The sequence below is a fragment of the Otolemur garnettii genome, unplaced genomic scaffold, assembly GCF_000181295.1.
Source record: "Otolemur garnettii isolate 467f Iridium unplaced genomic scaffold, OtoGar3 scaffold00007, whole genome shotgun sequence".
In the NCBI taxonomy this organism is placed as follows: Eukaryota; Metazoa; Chordata; class Mammalia; order Primates; family Galagidae; genus Otolemur; species Otolemur garnettii.
In genome coordinates this window covers 4,380,607-4,395,899 of record NW_003852402.1, presented here as the reverse complement: position 1 = coordinate 4,395,899, position 15,293 = coordinate 4,380,607, and the positions used below count along the sequence as shown (strand labels likewise).

Here is a 15,293-nt window from a genome sequence, read left to right as displayed (position 1 = left end):
AACGCCGGAGGAACAGGGCATAGCTAGGCATGTAATAATCATAGCTAGGAGTGTCTGACCGCCCTTCTCTGATAGCTGGCAACTGTTTTAGGGAATTTTTGGGGAGGTGGGGGAGTCTCAGGAACAGCCTGGGAGTCAGCTGTGGTGGGGAGGCGGGGAAGGCGTCCCTTCATGCCTTTGAGATTTCCCATTGTAGTTGGAGTCATTTTGGTTGGAGGCTGAGTCAGATGACTGGGGATCCAGATTCAGCTCTCTACTGATTTGCTGTGTGTCTTTGGGCAAGCACTTAACCCTCTCTGGGCCTCTATTTTCTGCTCTACAATGTCAGCTGATACACACAATGCTCACTGTGGTCATTCCTGTCTGGGATTCTGACAGTTCACAGGAGGGAGAAATGGTGATGTGTGGAAGAGGCCATGTCAGTTTGGGCTCTCCAGGGAAACAGAGCTATAGGATTGTGTGTGTGTTTTCATACACACTTAGACATGGAGAGAGCTGAGGGCTGCTTTCAACTAGAGGACTGCGGGAGGGAAGAGGGGTTCGTGGGCTCACCCCAGCAGATCCTTCCGGCTGTGCTGCACAAGACCCGGATTATGTGTGGAGCTCACACTGAGCATACATACTTCAAAACAAGTAATCCAGTCTGCGCTTTTTGAGATATGTGATCAGGATAAAGGTTTTGTGCTTGTGAGGGAACATAAGGGACAAATAATCATTTTGTCTGGAAGAGGCTGAGGCTGTAGGGGAAACAATGCCTTCCCGACTTCAGAGGCTGCTGGGCTCCTGGGCTCCTGGGCTCTGAGCAGGTTCCTCCCTGAGGGCAGTGAGTGGCCCTGGGGGGCTGCAGCTGGTGTGGTCTCCTCCCCTGGGACAGGTGGTACCTTAGGAGATGCCCCTCCATTTTCAGGGAGGGGGATGTGTCCCAGAGGGCCCTGGCGCCCCCAGAAGTTTGCTATCTGTCTGGTTTATTCCATGTTTATCACTGATCTGTGCTGTTGCTGAGGGCCAGGGTTCCAGGCTAGCCCACAAAAGGGGAGGACTCTGGGAGCTCTAGGGAGGTGTAGGGTGGACCCTGAGGCTGCAGTGGGATCAGAGGGTGGGAGTGGGACATGGCAGGGCGGGACTGGCTGGGACTTGTCCTTCCTCTTACCATCAAGCTTTGGGAGCCTCTTCTGCCTGCTGGGAAGTTCCAGTAGAATGAGAGGGTGATGGGGACCCCGGGGGCAGGAGCAGCCCTGGTCACTCCTATGCTGGGCAGCCAGGCCTTGTTGGGCAGCCAAGGGACAAGTGACCAATGGGCAGCAAGTTCTCAGCTGGCCAGGCTGCCCCTGCAGGGCTCCTTCCTGACCAGAAACTGAGGCCCAGAGGTTCTTGAAGATGAAGCCCAGGGAACTGGGTGACAGAGGCCCAGCAGGGAGGAGCACCTCCCTCCAGGGGCAGGGAGACACCTTTCCAGGAAGCCGTGCATCTGAGTGAGGGGCAGCTACGATCCCTGCTGGGTGCCGGGCCAAGGGTTCGACTCATTTATCCAGTTTCTGCAGTGCAGTTTCCTCCTTGGGGTTTGAAAGAACCACAGGAGGGTGGATGGACCTGTGGCTGCCGCCAGCTGTGGAGGTCTTGGTGGGGTTTTACATACCAAGCGCGATTTTCCTCCCAGCCTCATAATCTCACAGTCAGGTTTGCTCAAGGCGAACAAGCTGCGATCCTAAACCATTTCTCCTTCTGTCCTTAGGGTAGCATGAGGGTCGTGTGGGTCTGGGGGGCTGCAGTCGTGAGGTGCGGGTTTGGGTTGTGTTTCTTGGTCCTTCACGTGTGCTCACACCCGCTTCCTTACAGATGTGCCCCCACGTGCTGCAGCGTTTCATTTTGTTTCAGGTTAATATAAGGGCACGTGAGATGTGCATTTGTTAGTAAAGTCCAAGTCTCCTGGAGGTGTGTCAAAGACCCTGACGTGGTGCCTGATAGGTGAGAGCTCACCACTGCCCCATCGCCGTCCCCGCTCCCGGCATTTAAATGTGTTTTCTCTCGTGTAAGCGTGTAGTTGTTTATCTACTAGTCTCACGTCAGTATCGAGTACGTTGGATGCTTGCTTTTTCGTTCTTGTGATATTTTACTTAGGAAGATGTTCTCCAAATAGCTTTTTTTTTTTAATTGAGGTAATATTCATGTACCATTAAGTTAACCATTTCGAACCAGTTTACAATGCATGCTCCATGGTGGTTAGTCCCTTCCTGGGGTTTCATACCCACTGCCTTTATCTGGTTCTAGAACATTGCATCATTTTATAGGAAACCCATACCCCTAGCAGTTACTCCCCTTCCCCTGCCCCTGGCAGCCGGGCCCAGGGTGGTGCCTGTTCTGGACATTTCATGGAATGCGTGTTTAGTGTCTTTGATCTAAGCATGTTTCCAAGTTTGTCCGTGGTGTAGCATGTGGCAGGATGTCCTCTCTCTATGGCTGAGTAATGTTCCATGGGGAAGAGAGGCCACGTTTCGGCCATCTGTGTATCCACTGGTGAGCATCTGGGCTGTTGTGAATGGTGCTGCTCTGAACACGCATGTTTCCCGTATTAGCTTGAGATGCCATTTTCAGTGTTGTTGGGACATTGGGGGGTGGACCTGCTGGGTCCCACGGTGATCCTTTGTCAGCTCCGTGAGGAGCTGCCGGACTGTTCTCCACCGTGTGTCTGCATCATCAACATCAGTGTGCTCCCATGCGTGCAGAGAGGGTGGCCTATCCCTGTGGCTGATGCACAGGGCCACGAGGGGTTACCTTCTGGGCTAGGCAGCCCAGCTCCAGCCTGACCTACACATGCCCATCCCCCTTACTGAGCCAGGCCACCTCTGCACCAGGCACCTTTGCCTCCAGCTTTCCACTTGACCCTCTTGGGATCCTCCTGGGCTCCCGGGATGAAGCTGTGTCTTCACCACAGCTGGAGACCCTATGGTCTGGTCTGGCTCCCATCCTTGCCCTCCCTCTCCTGCAGTGGGGCCATTCCTCTCTCCAGACTGCTCACCCCTTTGACATTTGATGCCTGTCCATACTCAAGCTGTCCTCATAGACAGGGGCCCTAGGGAAGCCTGCTGGGGTCAGGTGCACTCAGAGGCAGGACAGATCATTCCTCTCTGCTGCTGACCAGCACCAGGGGCCCCTCACCTGGGGGCTTGCTAATGAAGAATTTGGCCCCCACTGGTCTTCTGTTCCCCAGCCCCTGCAGCCTACACTGCCTCTGCAAACAAAGCAGGCCACCCACTGACTAAGATGCCCAGAGGCTCTGTCACACATATTGAGAGTGAAGGATTCCACCCCAACCCTGTGACCTCCTTCACCTCCTGCTCTGGGCTCCTCTGTCCAGCATCAGAGCCTTAGTTTCCATTCCTGTCAATATAGACAGTATCCAATCCCTGGGTCTTATTTTTCTCCCTCTATGAGAGAATATGGGGTGGACACATAGTGGGTGCACAGCTGAGGTGGATGCCTAGTAGGTGTTGGGCTGAGGTAAGGCACATAGTGGGTACACAGCTGAGATAGACGCATAGTGAGTGCTGAGCTGATGTGGATGCATAGTGGGTGCTCAGCTGAGGTAAGTCACATAGTGGGTGCTCAGGTGAGGTAAGTCACATAGTGGGTGCATAGCTGAGGTGGACACATAGCGGGTACTGAGCTAAGGCACACGGTAGGGGCACAAGTGAGGTGGGGACAGAGTGAGTATGCACCAGAGTCAGGGTGACGAGGTATAAAATGACCTTAGGAGCCTCCTTCCTTCTCCTTACTCAAGAGTACACTGATTTCCTATAATCTTCCTCTGCTGTAGAGCTACAGAGAGACCAGGAGGAGGCAGCTGCTCTGGGTGCAGGGAGCAGCCCTCAGTGGTGCCCATGGCTGGCCAGGACCCCATGCTGAGCACGAGTCACCCATTCTACGATGTGGCCCGACACAACATCCTGCAGATGGCAGGTAGGTCTCCAGCTGAGGGGTCCCCAGGATCGGGGCAGGGCCCTTCTTCTTCTGGGCCCTGGGGGATGGCAAACTCCTTGGGGCTGCCTCCCCTGGCTGGGCTGTGCCCACAGAGCAAAAGTCATATTGGGAACAAGAGTGCCTGCCAGTGTTCTGAGAAAGCAGCTGCAACCTTGTCTCAGCCTTGCCCGGGGCTCTTGAGGGGCCCTGGGCAATGTCCCGCCAGCCTTTGAAGAGCAGAGGACAAAATTTAATGGATTGTTTTATCAATAAACTTCTCTTTTCTGTCCATCTTTACTCCATACATTTTGATGCTTTGTCACAAAAACAACAAATGTCTGTCAACACTTAACAATGGTCCCCAACCTTTGTGGCATCAGGAACCAGTTTCATGGGAGACAATTTTTCCAAGGACCAGTAGTGTGGTGGGACATTAGATTCTCGTAAGGAGCAGGAAACCTGGACCCCTCAGTGCAGTTTACAGTAGGGTTTGTGATCCTCCTGCCTCAGCCTCCTGAGTAGCTGGGATTATAGGTCCCTGCTACCACGCCCATTTAGTTTTTCTATTTTTAGTAGAGATGGGGTATCACTCTTGTTCAGCTGGTCTTGAGCTCCTAAGCTCAAGGGATCCCCCTGCCTCAGCCTCCCAAAGTGCTGGGATTATAGGCGTGAGCCATTGCACTGGCCTTGTTTTCAGAGTTGGCCACGTAGGACATGCTGAAGATTCATGTGATTCATTCCTCTGAGTTTCTGGTGGGCTTGATGGGTAGGGTAGGGTAGGGGTCCTTGGGCCCTCTTCCCTCCTGCTCCCCCAGGGCGTGGCCTGGACCCCTCCAGGGCTCCTGCAGCCAAGGCTCTGCTGTGTCCTTCGGGTTGACCAGACATCGCTCCCACCAGGAGGTTTCTAATTCTTCTCTCTGGAGCACTGCTTCCCCCGGCCCAGCATTTAGAACCAGTCTCTTGTTGGAGAGCCCTTGACTTATCTCTCCCTGTTCAAGTGATTATGAATTTGGCCAGAGGGAAGCTTTCTAGACTTTTGACTCTGGAAGTAGTATTTTGTTAATGAAGTTGACTTCGGTATTTTAAGAGGTGGTCACGCTGGGTCTCAGTGTGTGTTTTGGGGTCTGGGTCTGAGGCTCAAATTGGAGATAGTCAGGTGGAAAGGTAGAAGGTTCCAGACCCAAGGGCCTGAGGAGGGAGGTAGAATCTCAGAGGCGTGGATGGGGGGAGTGTTGGGGGAGAGAAAGAGAAGGGAACTCCGGGTTCGGTCCTGCCAGACACGCGTCCACTCGCTCAGGTGTAGGCCTTTCTACACAAACCATTCAGACAGCAGCGGCGCCCTCCTGCAGGACACAGTCCAAAAGGAGTCTTCACATCTCCTTCCACTCCTGCCAGAAATGCTTGGCAACCTTCAAATAAAAACCCAGAACCAACACAGACGTGCTCCCAAACCCCTGGCGTAGCTTCCTCTGCCTTTTTACACATTTTCATCGTCCTCTGCTGGGAGAAGATGATGGGTGACAGCTCTGGGAATCGTTTCTTTATTCATAAACTGGGCTTCTCCTGTTGCAGAGACAGCGAATGATGTGGTGTAAACAGCAAGGGGTGAAATAGGGGTCATGAATCAATCCGATGCCTCGCAGAATTTGCATTTTATTGATAGTTTTCATTTCCTTCCATATTACATCGTTTTGAAGTCTGTTTTCGATGCGCTGGCCCGTGTTCCCTGAGAACAGTGAAGGGGCATTTACTCATGTTGACTGATGGCACCAACACAGACGCAGCGCTGACAGCTCGCCAAGGCGTTGCCCAGTGTGCCGGGGATTCCTCCCGGCTGCTGGGGAGGCTGTGTCCAGGCAGCTGGGAGCGTGGCCTTGGCATAAGGTGCACGGAGGGCAGAGGGTGCTGTGGGGCCAGATGTGAGTGTAAACCCACCCTCACATGGGCTCCAGGCCGCATTTTCCTCAAGCACCCAGCATCCCACCTGCACGTGGTGGTGGCTTGCGATTGTTAAGCATTTACTGTGTGGCAGGGCTATGCCAAGACCTGACCGAGTTATTGATTTAATCCTTCCTGCAACGCTCCCGGTTTTCTTATTTTCTCCATATTGCCGGTGACCAGAGAGTCTGGCCCCCAGCTGGGCAGCTGGGGAGTGGAGAACAGTGCTGCCCAGTCCTTTGCTCTTTTTCTCTCCTTTCCTCTTAACTTTTTATTAAAGTTTATGGCTTTAGCAAATGCTTCAAACAGAGAGAGGAACCAAATTTCTCTACCACTGCATTTGCTCTAAGCTTCCTAAGTTTGTCAGGTCTGAATGATGCCGTGATGTTAGTTTGGAAGGACATTTAGAAATCTGTTGGTACAAAAAGAAAGCACCAAATTAGTTGCCCTTTTGGTTTTGGAGGGAGCAAAAGGCCTTTGATAGGAGCTCCCTTCAGAGCTCAGGATCATGCTAGGTCACAAACCCTGCAAACAATAGGTGCTCAATAAGTGTTTATTGAATGTATGAGTGAATGAGTCAGAGCTTTATGCAAACAGGATGTTCAGCCCAGTGTGGGCTCTGGGCCCCCAGCCCCACATCCCTGCCTCAGTGCCTTTGCACGTGCTTTGCTCTGCCCAGGGACCTCTTACTATTGTTTGCAGACAGCAGGCTGGAAGGGCTCATGGTGCGTCCTGCTCCCCTCATGCCCCGTTGCTGGCTCCTCAGTGGGTGCTCATCCTCACCTGCCTGTCTTGCTGTCAACCCCACAGTCCTCTGCCCTGCTGGGCCGGCTATCCAGAGCTGAGGAAGTGCATCCCCTGCCTGGTAGCACAAAGGCCTGTAACCCACAGTGGGTACAAGTGCACCGATAAGCTGTGAGCCCCTCCCCACCTCACTGACACAAGTTGGCAGGGGAGGGGGCCTCAGAGGCCCCCTGGTCCAGGATGGACCTGTAGCCATGAGGAGCTGGGCACTGGGACCAGGGGCCCATCCGCTGATGGCTGCTGGAGACCTGCTGTCCTTCATCCCGGACCTGGGACCCAGCAGGGCCGTGTCCCGTTTTCTCTCCAGTAGTGGGCCCTCCACAAAATCATCAAGCTGATCATCTGTTGGCCAAAGTAGTTTGCACATTCCCAAGAGTTCTGTGCTTTCGCTAGCCCCTGTAGGTCAGTGGTTCGGTTCCAGCCTCACAGGGGCCTGATTAAAAAAACAACAGAAAATTTCAGGACTTCCACCGCCTAGTCTGATTCTGGAATTGATAACATGACTCCCCTTTGTTGACCTTCCAATGCTGATGGTAACTCTCTCTTCCTGCCCGAGAGGCATTTGGGTCTTTGTTTTTTCAGTAGCTGCAGAAATGATGTGAGGGAGACTTGTTCTTTTCCCCTTTGTCCTACAGGGAACAAGGTTAGCCTTGGAACCCTGGTCTCTGCAATGTAGAAATGGTTTGGAAAACAGTCTGTACTTTTAGGCTCAGCCATTGAAAGTTTTGTGCCCCAAACTCCCATTTGGCCAAGGGCACAAATAGAAGTGCATCCGTTTCAAACAGGAGCTTTCTAAACAAACAGGGAGCGTGCCTGGAATTCGTGAGGAGCCTGTGAAATCAGAAGGAAGCTGAGTTTGGAAACTGTGAAATTACTCTGGATTCTGAACACAGAGTAGCTCCCAGGCGCCTGGGAAGGATCAGATGTGTGTCCCAAATAAAAAGCGGCTCCTGGGGCTGGAGCTGGGAGGGCGGCAGAGAGCTCACACGCTGTGTGTGCGGATGTGCTCACGCTAGTGTGTGTGTGCATGCACGTGTCTACATGTGTTTGTGCGTCTGTGTGTTTGTGTGTGCGTACACACATGCAATCTTGATCCATGACCTTTCAGAGCTGTGGGGGTGAGAAAGTTCTGATGTCACCCTTTCTCATTTCAAGGACACACTCTGAGAACTGAAGTAAATGCTCACCAACCACAACAATAAGCCGTGTCCGTATCTAGGACACCTTCGGCAGGTTCCTAATAATCTTTCTGTAATCAATCCTTCAGTCAATCAATAATTACTGGATGTAGTTGAGGAATGAGCAGGATGAAGGCCCTGCCTTGGGGCCTCTCAGTCCAGGGAAGTACACGGCCACCCGAATAAGCCCTGTGAGTCTGCTGGGGGAGCCCTGGGATGAAGTAGCAGTGGGCCTGAGAGCAGGGGGCCCCCTGGGAGTGGGGCAATTAAGCTGAGGTGGGAAGGATGGTTGGGATCAGGCCAAGGGGGTGGGAGGATGCTGCAGGGGCCTGGGGGGCAGCTCGTGGAGCCGGGAGGCAGAGAGAAGCAGAGAGAGGACTGGGACTCTGCAGGGCGGTGGGATGAGGCTGCAGGGGTGAAAGGAGAGAAGGCCGAAGAGAAGGCAGGTGAGCTGCAGGGACTCTCTCTAAGGACAGTGGGGAGCCATGACAGTGGGATTTGGCTGCAACCCAAGTCCCTGAGCCTGGGGAAACTCACAGGTTGCTCCTGGCTGCCTCTTGGCACCTTCTGCTATAGATCTGCTGGACACCCTTGTCCAGGTATGTTAGTCACCTAGGGCCGCTGCAACAAAGTACACAGACTGAGCAGCTTAGGACAGTGCATGCTGACCCTCGCAGTTATGGGGCACAGTGTCACGGGGGATCCATCTGGGGAAGGCCCCGAGGAGGACACATTCCATGCCTCTCCCTCAGGTCTGGGGGCTGCTGTCCTTGGTGTTGCAGGTGTGTCTGCACCGTGCAGTGACTGACCCCACCGCCACCTGCCTCTTTCCCCCTTCCATCTCTTAAAAAGACATCAGTCTCTGGATTGGTGTCCACCCTAAATTAAGGGTGATCTTACTTTGATCCTTCATTAGATCTGCAACGACCCTGTGTCATGCAAGTCACTTCTGAGTTTCCAGGTGGACATGAGTGTTGTGGGGGCACCATTCAGCCTATGACCCCAGGTGAGAGGGAGACTGAGCCACCCCTCAGCCCCTTCTCTGAGGTCCACAGGGTCAGCACTGCCCAACAGAACTTTCTGTGTGATGGAGACAGTCCCGTGCAATCCCCTCTCAGCATGTGAGAGCACTGAACACTTGAAGTACACAAAGGGCTGAACTTTTAATCTGATTTAAGTTCATTTAAATACCAATGCCATAAGTGGTACTGTGCCCTGAACCAGAGGGCACCATGTAGGGTGTGCAGAAGGGAGGAGGGAGGCAGAAAGTCCATGCCAGGGCCAGGCTTGTGCTGCAGGTGTCCTTTCCCCTAGACCCCTCCTGGGTGATGAGAAGCCCTGTGGACACCAGGGCTTTGGCCCATTTGCACAGCCTGCAGCAGAGGAGGGGGGACAGTGTAGAGGGAACAGCTTAGGGCAGTCAGATGCCCCCAACAAAGACCACTGGTCTGGTAGCAGCCAGGCTATAGGCCTTGTGGGCCAGCAGTACAGAAGACTCAGGTATTCCTCGCCCTCTTCCTGGGGTCCCAGTGTGGTGCTGGCTCCCTCCCTACACCTCACATTCTCTCACTGTGCCTGTGGTCACCCTCAGCAGTGCTGCGGGCTGGGCTCTCTGTGTCCATCTCACTTCCCTCTCTGCACCTGTGGTCACACTCAGCCCTGCTGCGAGCCAGGCTCACTGTGTCCTTGTGTGGTTGGTGTCATAGGAAGCTGGGAGTACTGGGATATGGGGCGATCCGCCTGTTCTTGGTGTCCCCAGCCGTGGCTATGAGGGGCCCTGTCCCTGCACATGGCTTTAGTCACTGCCACAGCCCTCCCAAGGGCATCCTGCATGCTGGGGTCTTCTTTCTCAGGGCCATGGCCATGGAGAGGAGGCAGATCTCGGCCAGGGGTCCCTGATGGCTTTCTGGCCACAGGTTGGGTAGACCTCAGGGTAGCTGGAAGAGGAGGGGACAGAATGTCCTCAGCAGCCAGGAAGAGGCTGTTATGCTTTTTTATCCTCCTAAGCACCTGCTGTGTGCCTGGCCCTGAGCCCAGGGACATAGGTGATCAGGCCCAGTCCCTGTCGTCAAGGAGGGGCCCTCCCCACTGCTGTTCTGGGTGGGCATAGGGTGACCTGGGCCATGGTCGAGGCAGGCCTGAGTATCAGCACTCTGAGAGGGCTCCTGCACACTACAATTGAGGGTGCACCCAGAAGCCACTGTCCACAGGTCACCCTGGTGTCCTTCAGAGCCCACAGTTCTAAAGGGGGTCTTGGGGTGTAGGGAGGACTCAGCATGGCCAGACACTGGCTTTGAAGTTAGATGTGTCTGGATTTAAATCCTCTGTGCTGTCAGCCAGCCGTGTGGCTTTGAGCGGGTGACTCAGGTTTCCATCTGTAAAAGGGGCTGGTTGTGAAAATGAACCTGGGATGAACCCAGGCAGTGTGCACGAGGTGGCACACACTGCACACCTGGGGGTGTCACCCCCCGGCTCAGGCAGGCCTGGCTGAGGAGGCAGCTTTGTGTTAAGGACTTGAGGGTCTTCCAAAGAAGGTGGCGTGGAGGCTCACCCTGGGTCTGCTCTTCTAGGGGATGACCACTTTGGAAGGCGCGTCATCACGTTCAGCTGTTGCCGGATGCCTCCCTCCCACCAGCTCAACCACCAGCGGCTGCTGGGGTAAGTCCCCACACGTCTGTCTCCGCCTGGCTCTGTCCCTCCTTCCATCCCACACCCAGTCGCCTCCTCTTTCCTGAGGCCCCCTTATGAACTTCTGGCTTTTGCTCTTTGACCCCACCTGATAGCCATCTGTGGATACTCCTGGTCACTGGGCCACCACAGCTGTTGCTGGCAACATAGTGCAGAGTGGGTTTGGTTTTCCTTCGCCAGTGAAGCTGTGTGATCCCCTCTAGAGTCAGGGATGGTTGCCTGATCCTGGGTGTGAGGTCAGCCCCCAGAAGAGGTGGCTGCAGATCACCAAGCCTCCCACGCAGGCTGTTCTTGAGGCCCCACTATGGGGCCCGGGCCCCTCTGAGCTATGTGCGTTTCCTGTGGCAGCCTCAAATGGCCGGCAGCATGTTCCCTCAAGGGAAATCTAGGCGTGGGCAGGTCTGTGCTCCCCCACACCCCAGGGCCACAGCAGAGGATCCTTCCTGCCTCTTCCAGCCCCAGGTGGCCCCAGGCATTCTGGCTTGTGGCTGCATCACCCCATCTCTCTATCACCCCCTCTGTGCATCACCCTTTCTCTCCATTACTCCCTCTCTGCATCACCCCCTCTCTGCATCACCCCCTCTCTGCAGCCTCCAACTTTACACACAGCCTTTTTCTTTTTGTCTTCTCTTAGGAAGGCATCAACCCTTGAACTTGGGGCCACTCTAGTCCTGTGTAATCTCATTTTACCTAATTCCATCAGCAAAGACCCTACTTCTAAATAAGGGCTCTGCGTGGGTTTTGAGGGCCCTGCTCAAGCCCAGGACAAAGTCCTGCACTGCTGCCACCATGGGCTCACCGGCCTGCTGTGTGGGAGCCAAGGTGGCCATTGCATCAGGGCCCATCTGCAGACTGAGAGACCACCCTGTGCCTTGGGGTGGGAGAGCCGTGGCCAGGAAATGACTCTGTGACAGAGGGGGTAGGATGTGGCACCATCCTCGGGAAGGAGGCCTGATGCCTGTACACCGTCTGCACGCCCTGAGTGCCGCAGACGTGCACAGGCTCCAGGGGCAGTACAGTGTGGAGCATGCAAAACCACGGGTCCTGACCTTACACAGCTGGCCATGCCCACCCACATCCACTGCCCCTGCCAGGAGATGGAGAACCCCCTCCCACCTGGCTCACTCATGGCCACACGCCTAGGAAATCCCAGGCTCTGCTTTCTAGGCTGCACTCTCCCCCTGCATCATGGCCCCGGCCCCTTTGTCCTTCTCCTCATGAAATCCCCACCAGCCCCTCAGCCCACCTCTGTCCATCTGGAATGCTCTTACCTAGATCTGATCCTCACTCCCCAGCCACAGTGCTGCCATGGGGCCTTTGCACCAGCTCCTCCCATGGCCTGTGCTTCTCATGCTGTAGACCTCAGGGTGGCCTCACTGCCTGCAGGGCTCTGCTCCAATGCCACTGGGTCCCAGAGGCCTCCCTGACCACTTAAAGCACCCTCCCCTGCCGTGACCACGTGCCTCCCACACCCAGCTCATTCTCCTTTAGAACTGTTGACTGTTCCACACTCAATGTCAAGGGCAGGACCTCACCTGTCTTGCCAAGTGCCTGGCATTTAGGATGTGCTCAGTAGTGAAACGTTGAGTTCAAAAAAGTGGAGCTGGGCCCTGGCTAGAATATTTCTCAGAACCTTACACCAACATTACACCAAGCACTATGGGTGGTTTCCTAAACCGACTCAGCCAAGGAAGCTTTTGCCCCTTAGAGGGATGAAACTGCTGGCCCTCAGGGCCACTGACTGCCTGAGACCTCCCCAAATCTTTGCTGTCCCTTCTCTGTACCAGACCTCCTCCTGTGCCTGCACTCTGCACCTTGTGTGCAGCACCCTCAGCCACACACACCCTCCCTTGTGCACACTCCACTCCTCCACCCCACCACTCACTGTGTCAGTCTCCTCCTGTGCACACACCCCTTCATCGCTAAGTCCTGTGCTCAGCATAGAATGTATGTTCAGGGTCAAAAGCTCACATCCATAGATTGACTAATGGGTGATTGTCACATGACCACCAGGCCACCAAACCTACCTGCAAGACTGAGCCTTCTCCAGCCCAAGGTGGCTCTGGAGCCGTCATCTTGAGGTCTGGCCCCAGACGCGGGGCCTTCTCAGACCTGCCTCCCTCCATGCCCTCCTCAAAGCCACGTGGCCTCCCACCCCCTCAGGGAAACGTCTCCGTCTCCTGCTGCTCACTTGTGCCCAGCTGTAAGCGTCTTCTCCTTGCTGCCGACATCTGCTCCGCTATGCTGGCCATTGCTTTCGTGAGGTGGCTGCCAAGCCTCCTTCCTGATGGGACCAGCTGGCCTCCAGAGACTTGGTACCAGGAGAAAATCAGCAAATATCCAGGCCTCCTCTGGGATCGTACCTGGGCGAACAGCCCTCAGGGACTGCATGGAAAGCTCAGTCTCAGGAAGAGGAAGTCTGGTCTGGGGCCTTGGGGCTTGTTCACAGGCAGGGTACAAGTTGTGCTTCCTTCCCCACAGCCAAACCCAGGCCCATCTCTGGCTGTCCCTGGAAACACTATGCACCCTTGTGAGGACAGAAGGGACCTGTGACTGGCCTGGTGTGGACTCACACATTGTGGGGGACAGCTTGGGACACGGCAGCAGCAGGGAGGTGGTGCCTGCTGCCACTTCCAGATCCTGGTACCCACCTATGAAAGCCAAGTGACTCTTCCACCAGCAGCACCATGGGGGACAGGCTGTGTCTTGAAACCCCCTACTCATGATCAACAGGTGTGATGGGATCACAGAAGCACCTGGAAGACTCCGGGCTGGTTTCGTCCTAAGAATCCGCCTGGGACAAGTATCCGATCTGGTCCATTAAAGAATCTTCCTACAGCAGCTGAAAATATAGTGGGGATGGCAGAGACCCTGCCAGGAGTAGGTGCCCAGGACAGTCTCCACCCAGGCGCTGTTTTCACGGGGCAAACTGTGCTGTAGAATTCATGGGGCGTCTGGGGTCCTGGGCACAGGTTAGCCCAGAGGGAGAGACTGGCCCTCCCCAGAGGCTGCTCACGTCCGCGAGAGGGAGACAACCCAGTCTGCAGCCTGGCCTTGGCGTTTTACAAGGAGCGGGGTGCCAGATCCGGAAGAGCCCTTACCCTGGGTCAGCTGATTAACCGCATTCCCTTGTCAGCTTGTTCATCTTTGTAGTTTTTTTTTGGGCCAGGGTTGGGTTTTGAACCCGCCACCTCTGGCATATGGGGCCAGTGCCTTGCTCCTTTGAGCCACAGGTGCCGCCCAGCTTGTCATCTTGAGTCATGGGATCTGTGGCTTGTGAGCCAGCCCTCACCGAGGGTGCCCCTGCTGGCCAGGAATGAGTTCAGGGTTTGTTCTTATACGAGTGCCTTTGGCAGACAGAAAGCAGAGTGGTGGTTGCCAGGGCCTGGGAGAGGGGGAAGGAGGACCAAGTGCGGTATCCTTTTGGGGTGATGAGAATGTTTTAAAATTGTTTATAGGTGGTGGTCCCACAACTCTGAATGTACTAAATGCTGCTGAATTGTTCACTTAAAAATGGTTAATTTTATATTATATGAATTTCTCCTGAAATTCAGTTGAAAAACAAGCACTTCTGCCAACAACCAGTTTTTTATGTGCCTATCCAAGATACCTTTGCTACCAGATGAAAATGGCAAATATGGCTTCCATGGACAGTTGGATAGGTTGTTCACTGCACAAGGTACCCAGATGAGGGGTGACCATCCAGTTGGTGCTCTTCTTATCCACTGCTGGGCAGTGTCTGCCCAGAGGAAGGGGTATCGTTTTGTAATTCACGCAAAGTACTCTGGGAGCTTCTTGGCCTTGACAGGTAGAACCTTCAGGTGTAGCCTTGCTCATGGCCTTTATGAAAAAATTATCACCCTGTGCCATCCTCATCCTCCTTCCCCCCTTCTCCAAATGGATAATTTTCTGGTGGTCAGATGTAATGGTCCTTTTTTGAAATGGGTGAGAAAAAAAGTCCATGTCTTTGAAGCCCAGCTAGTAATTTAATTAATGACTTCCTGTGCTGAGCTCACAGCAGATGTGTGCAGGCACCCGGAGGGGCTTGGGCCTTGAACAGAAGGAACACAAGAGCACGGCACTGGGGCCGGAGGACAGGTACCTGCTTTTGCCAGGAAGTGTCCAGAGTGGATACAGGAGCTATGCAAAGGCATTGCCCGAATTCCCCTTTCTTGAGAAAGAGTCATTTGAGAAATGTGGGCGTGACCATTCTTAGGAGTGACAAGGACAGAAGAGACTCTCGTCCACCTTTTGTATTAAGTGGGAGGTCTTGATGTGGGTTCTGAGAGGGCAACTTGATGAAGTGTATCTCAGTGAGTCACTTGTGTCCCAGGGCTTAGACCAAATAGCGTCTGAGACAACACACTGGGGATAGGCACTGAAGCTGCTTCTACAACTGGAGAGCTGACCCCATGTACCGCGTGAGGTCAGATTCTCATCGTTTTTATACATTGGATAAGTGTGATGGCAGCACACAGCTCTGGAAAGGCAGGGCATTGTGGACTGCGGAGCCAGACTGCTCGGTTCAAATCTCAGCTCTGCCCCTTTCTGGCTCAGCTCTGTAAGCTGCTGTTGACTTGTCTATAAAATGAGGATGACAGGACCTGCCTCACAGAGTCAGGGGGAGAATTCAGTGAGTAAAATATGTATAAGGCAGCCCGGCACCTGTGGCTCAAGCGGCTAAGGTGCCAGCCACATACACCTAAGGTGGCGGGTTCGAATCCCCAG

General features: G+C 54.3%; 1 protein-coding gene across 1 annotated transcript in view; it reads left to right on the top strand.

Annotated features, from left to right (window-relative positions):
* The first annotated feature begins 3,820 nt into the window (after positions 1–3,820).
* ARHGAP8 (Rho GTPase activating protein 8) overlaps positions 3,821–15,293 on the top strand; it is a 35,996-nt gene continuing 24,523 nt past the window's right edge. The window contains exons 1-2 of the mRNA XM_012801271.2: positions 3,821–3,957; positions 10,448–10,535. Of these exons, the coding sequence (XP_012656725.1) occupies positions 3,879–3,957; positions 10,448–10,535 (167 nt within the window). The 5' untranslated portion in view covers positions 3,821–3,878. The remainder of the gene's footprint in view (positions 3,958–10,447; positions 10,536–15,293) is intronic.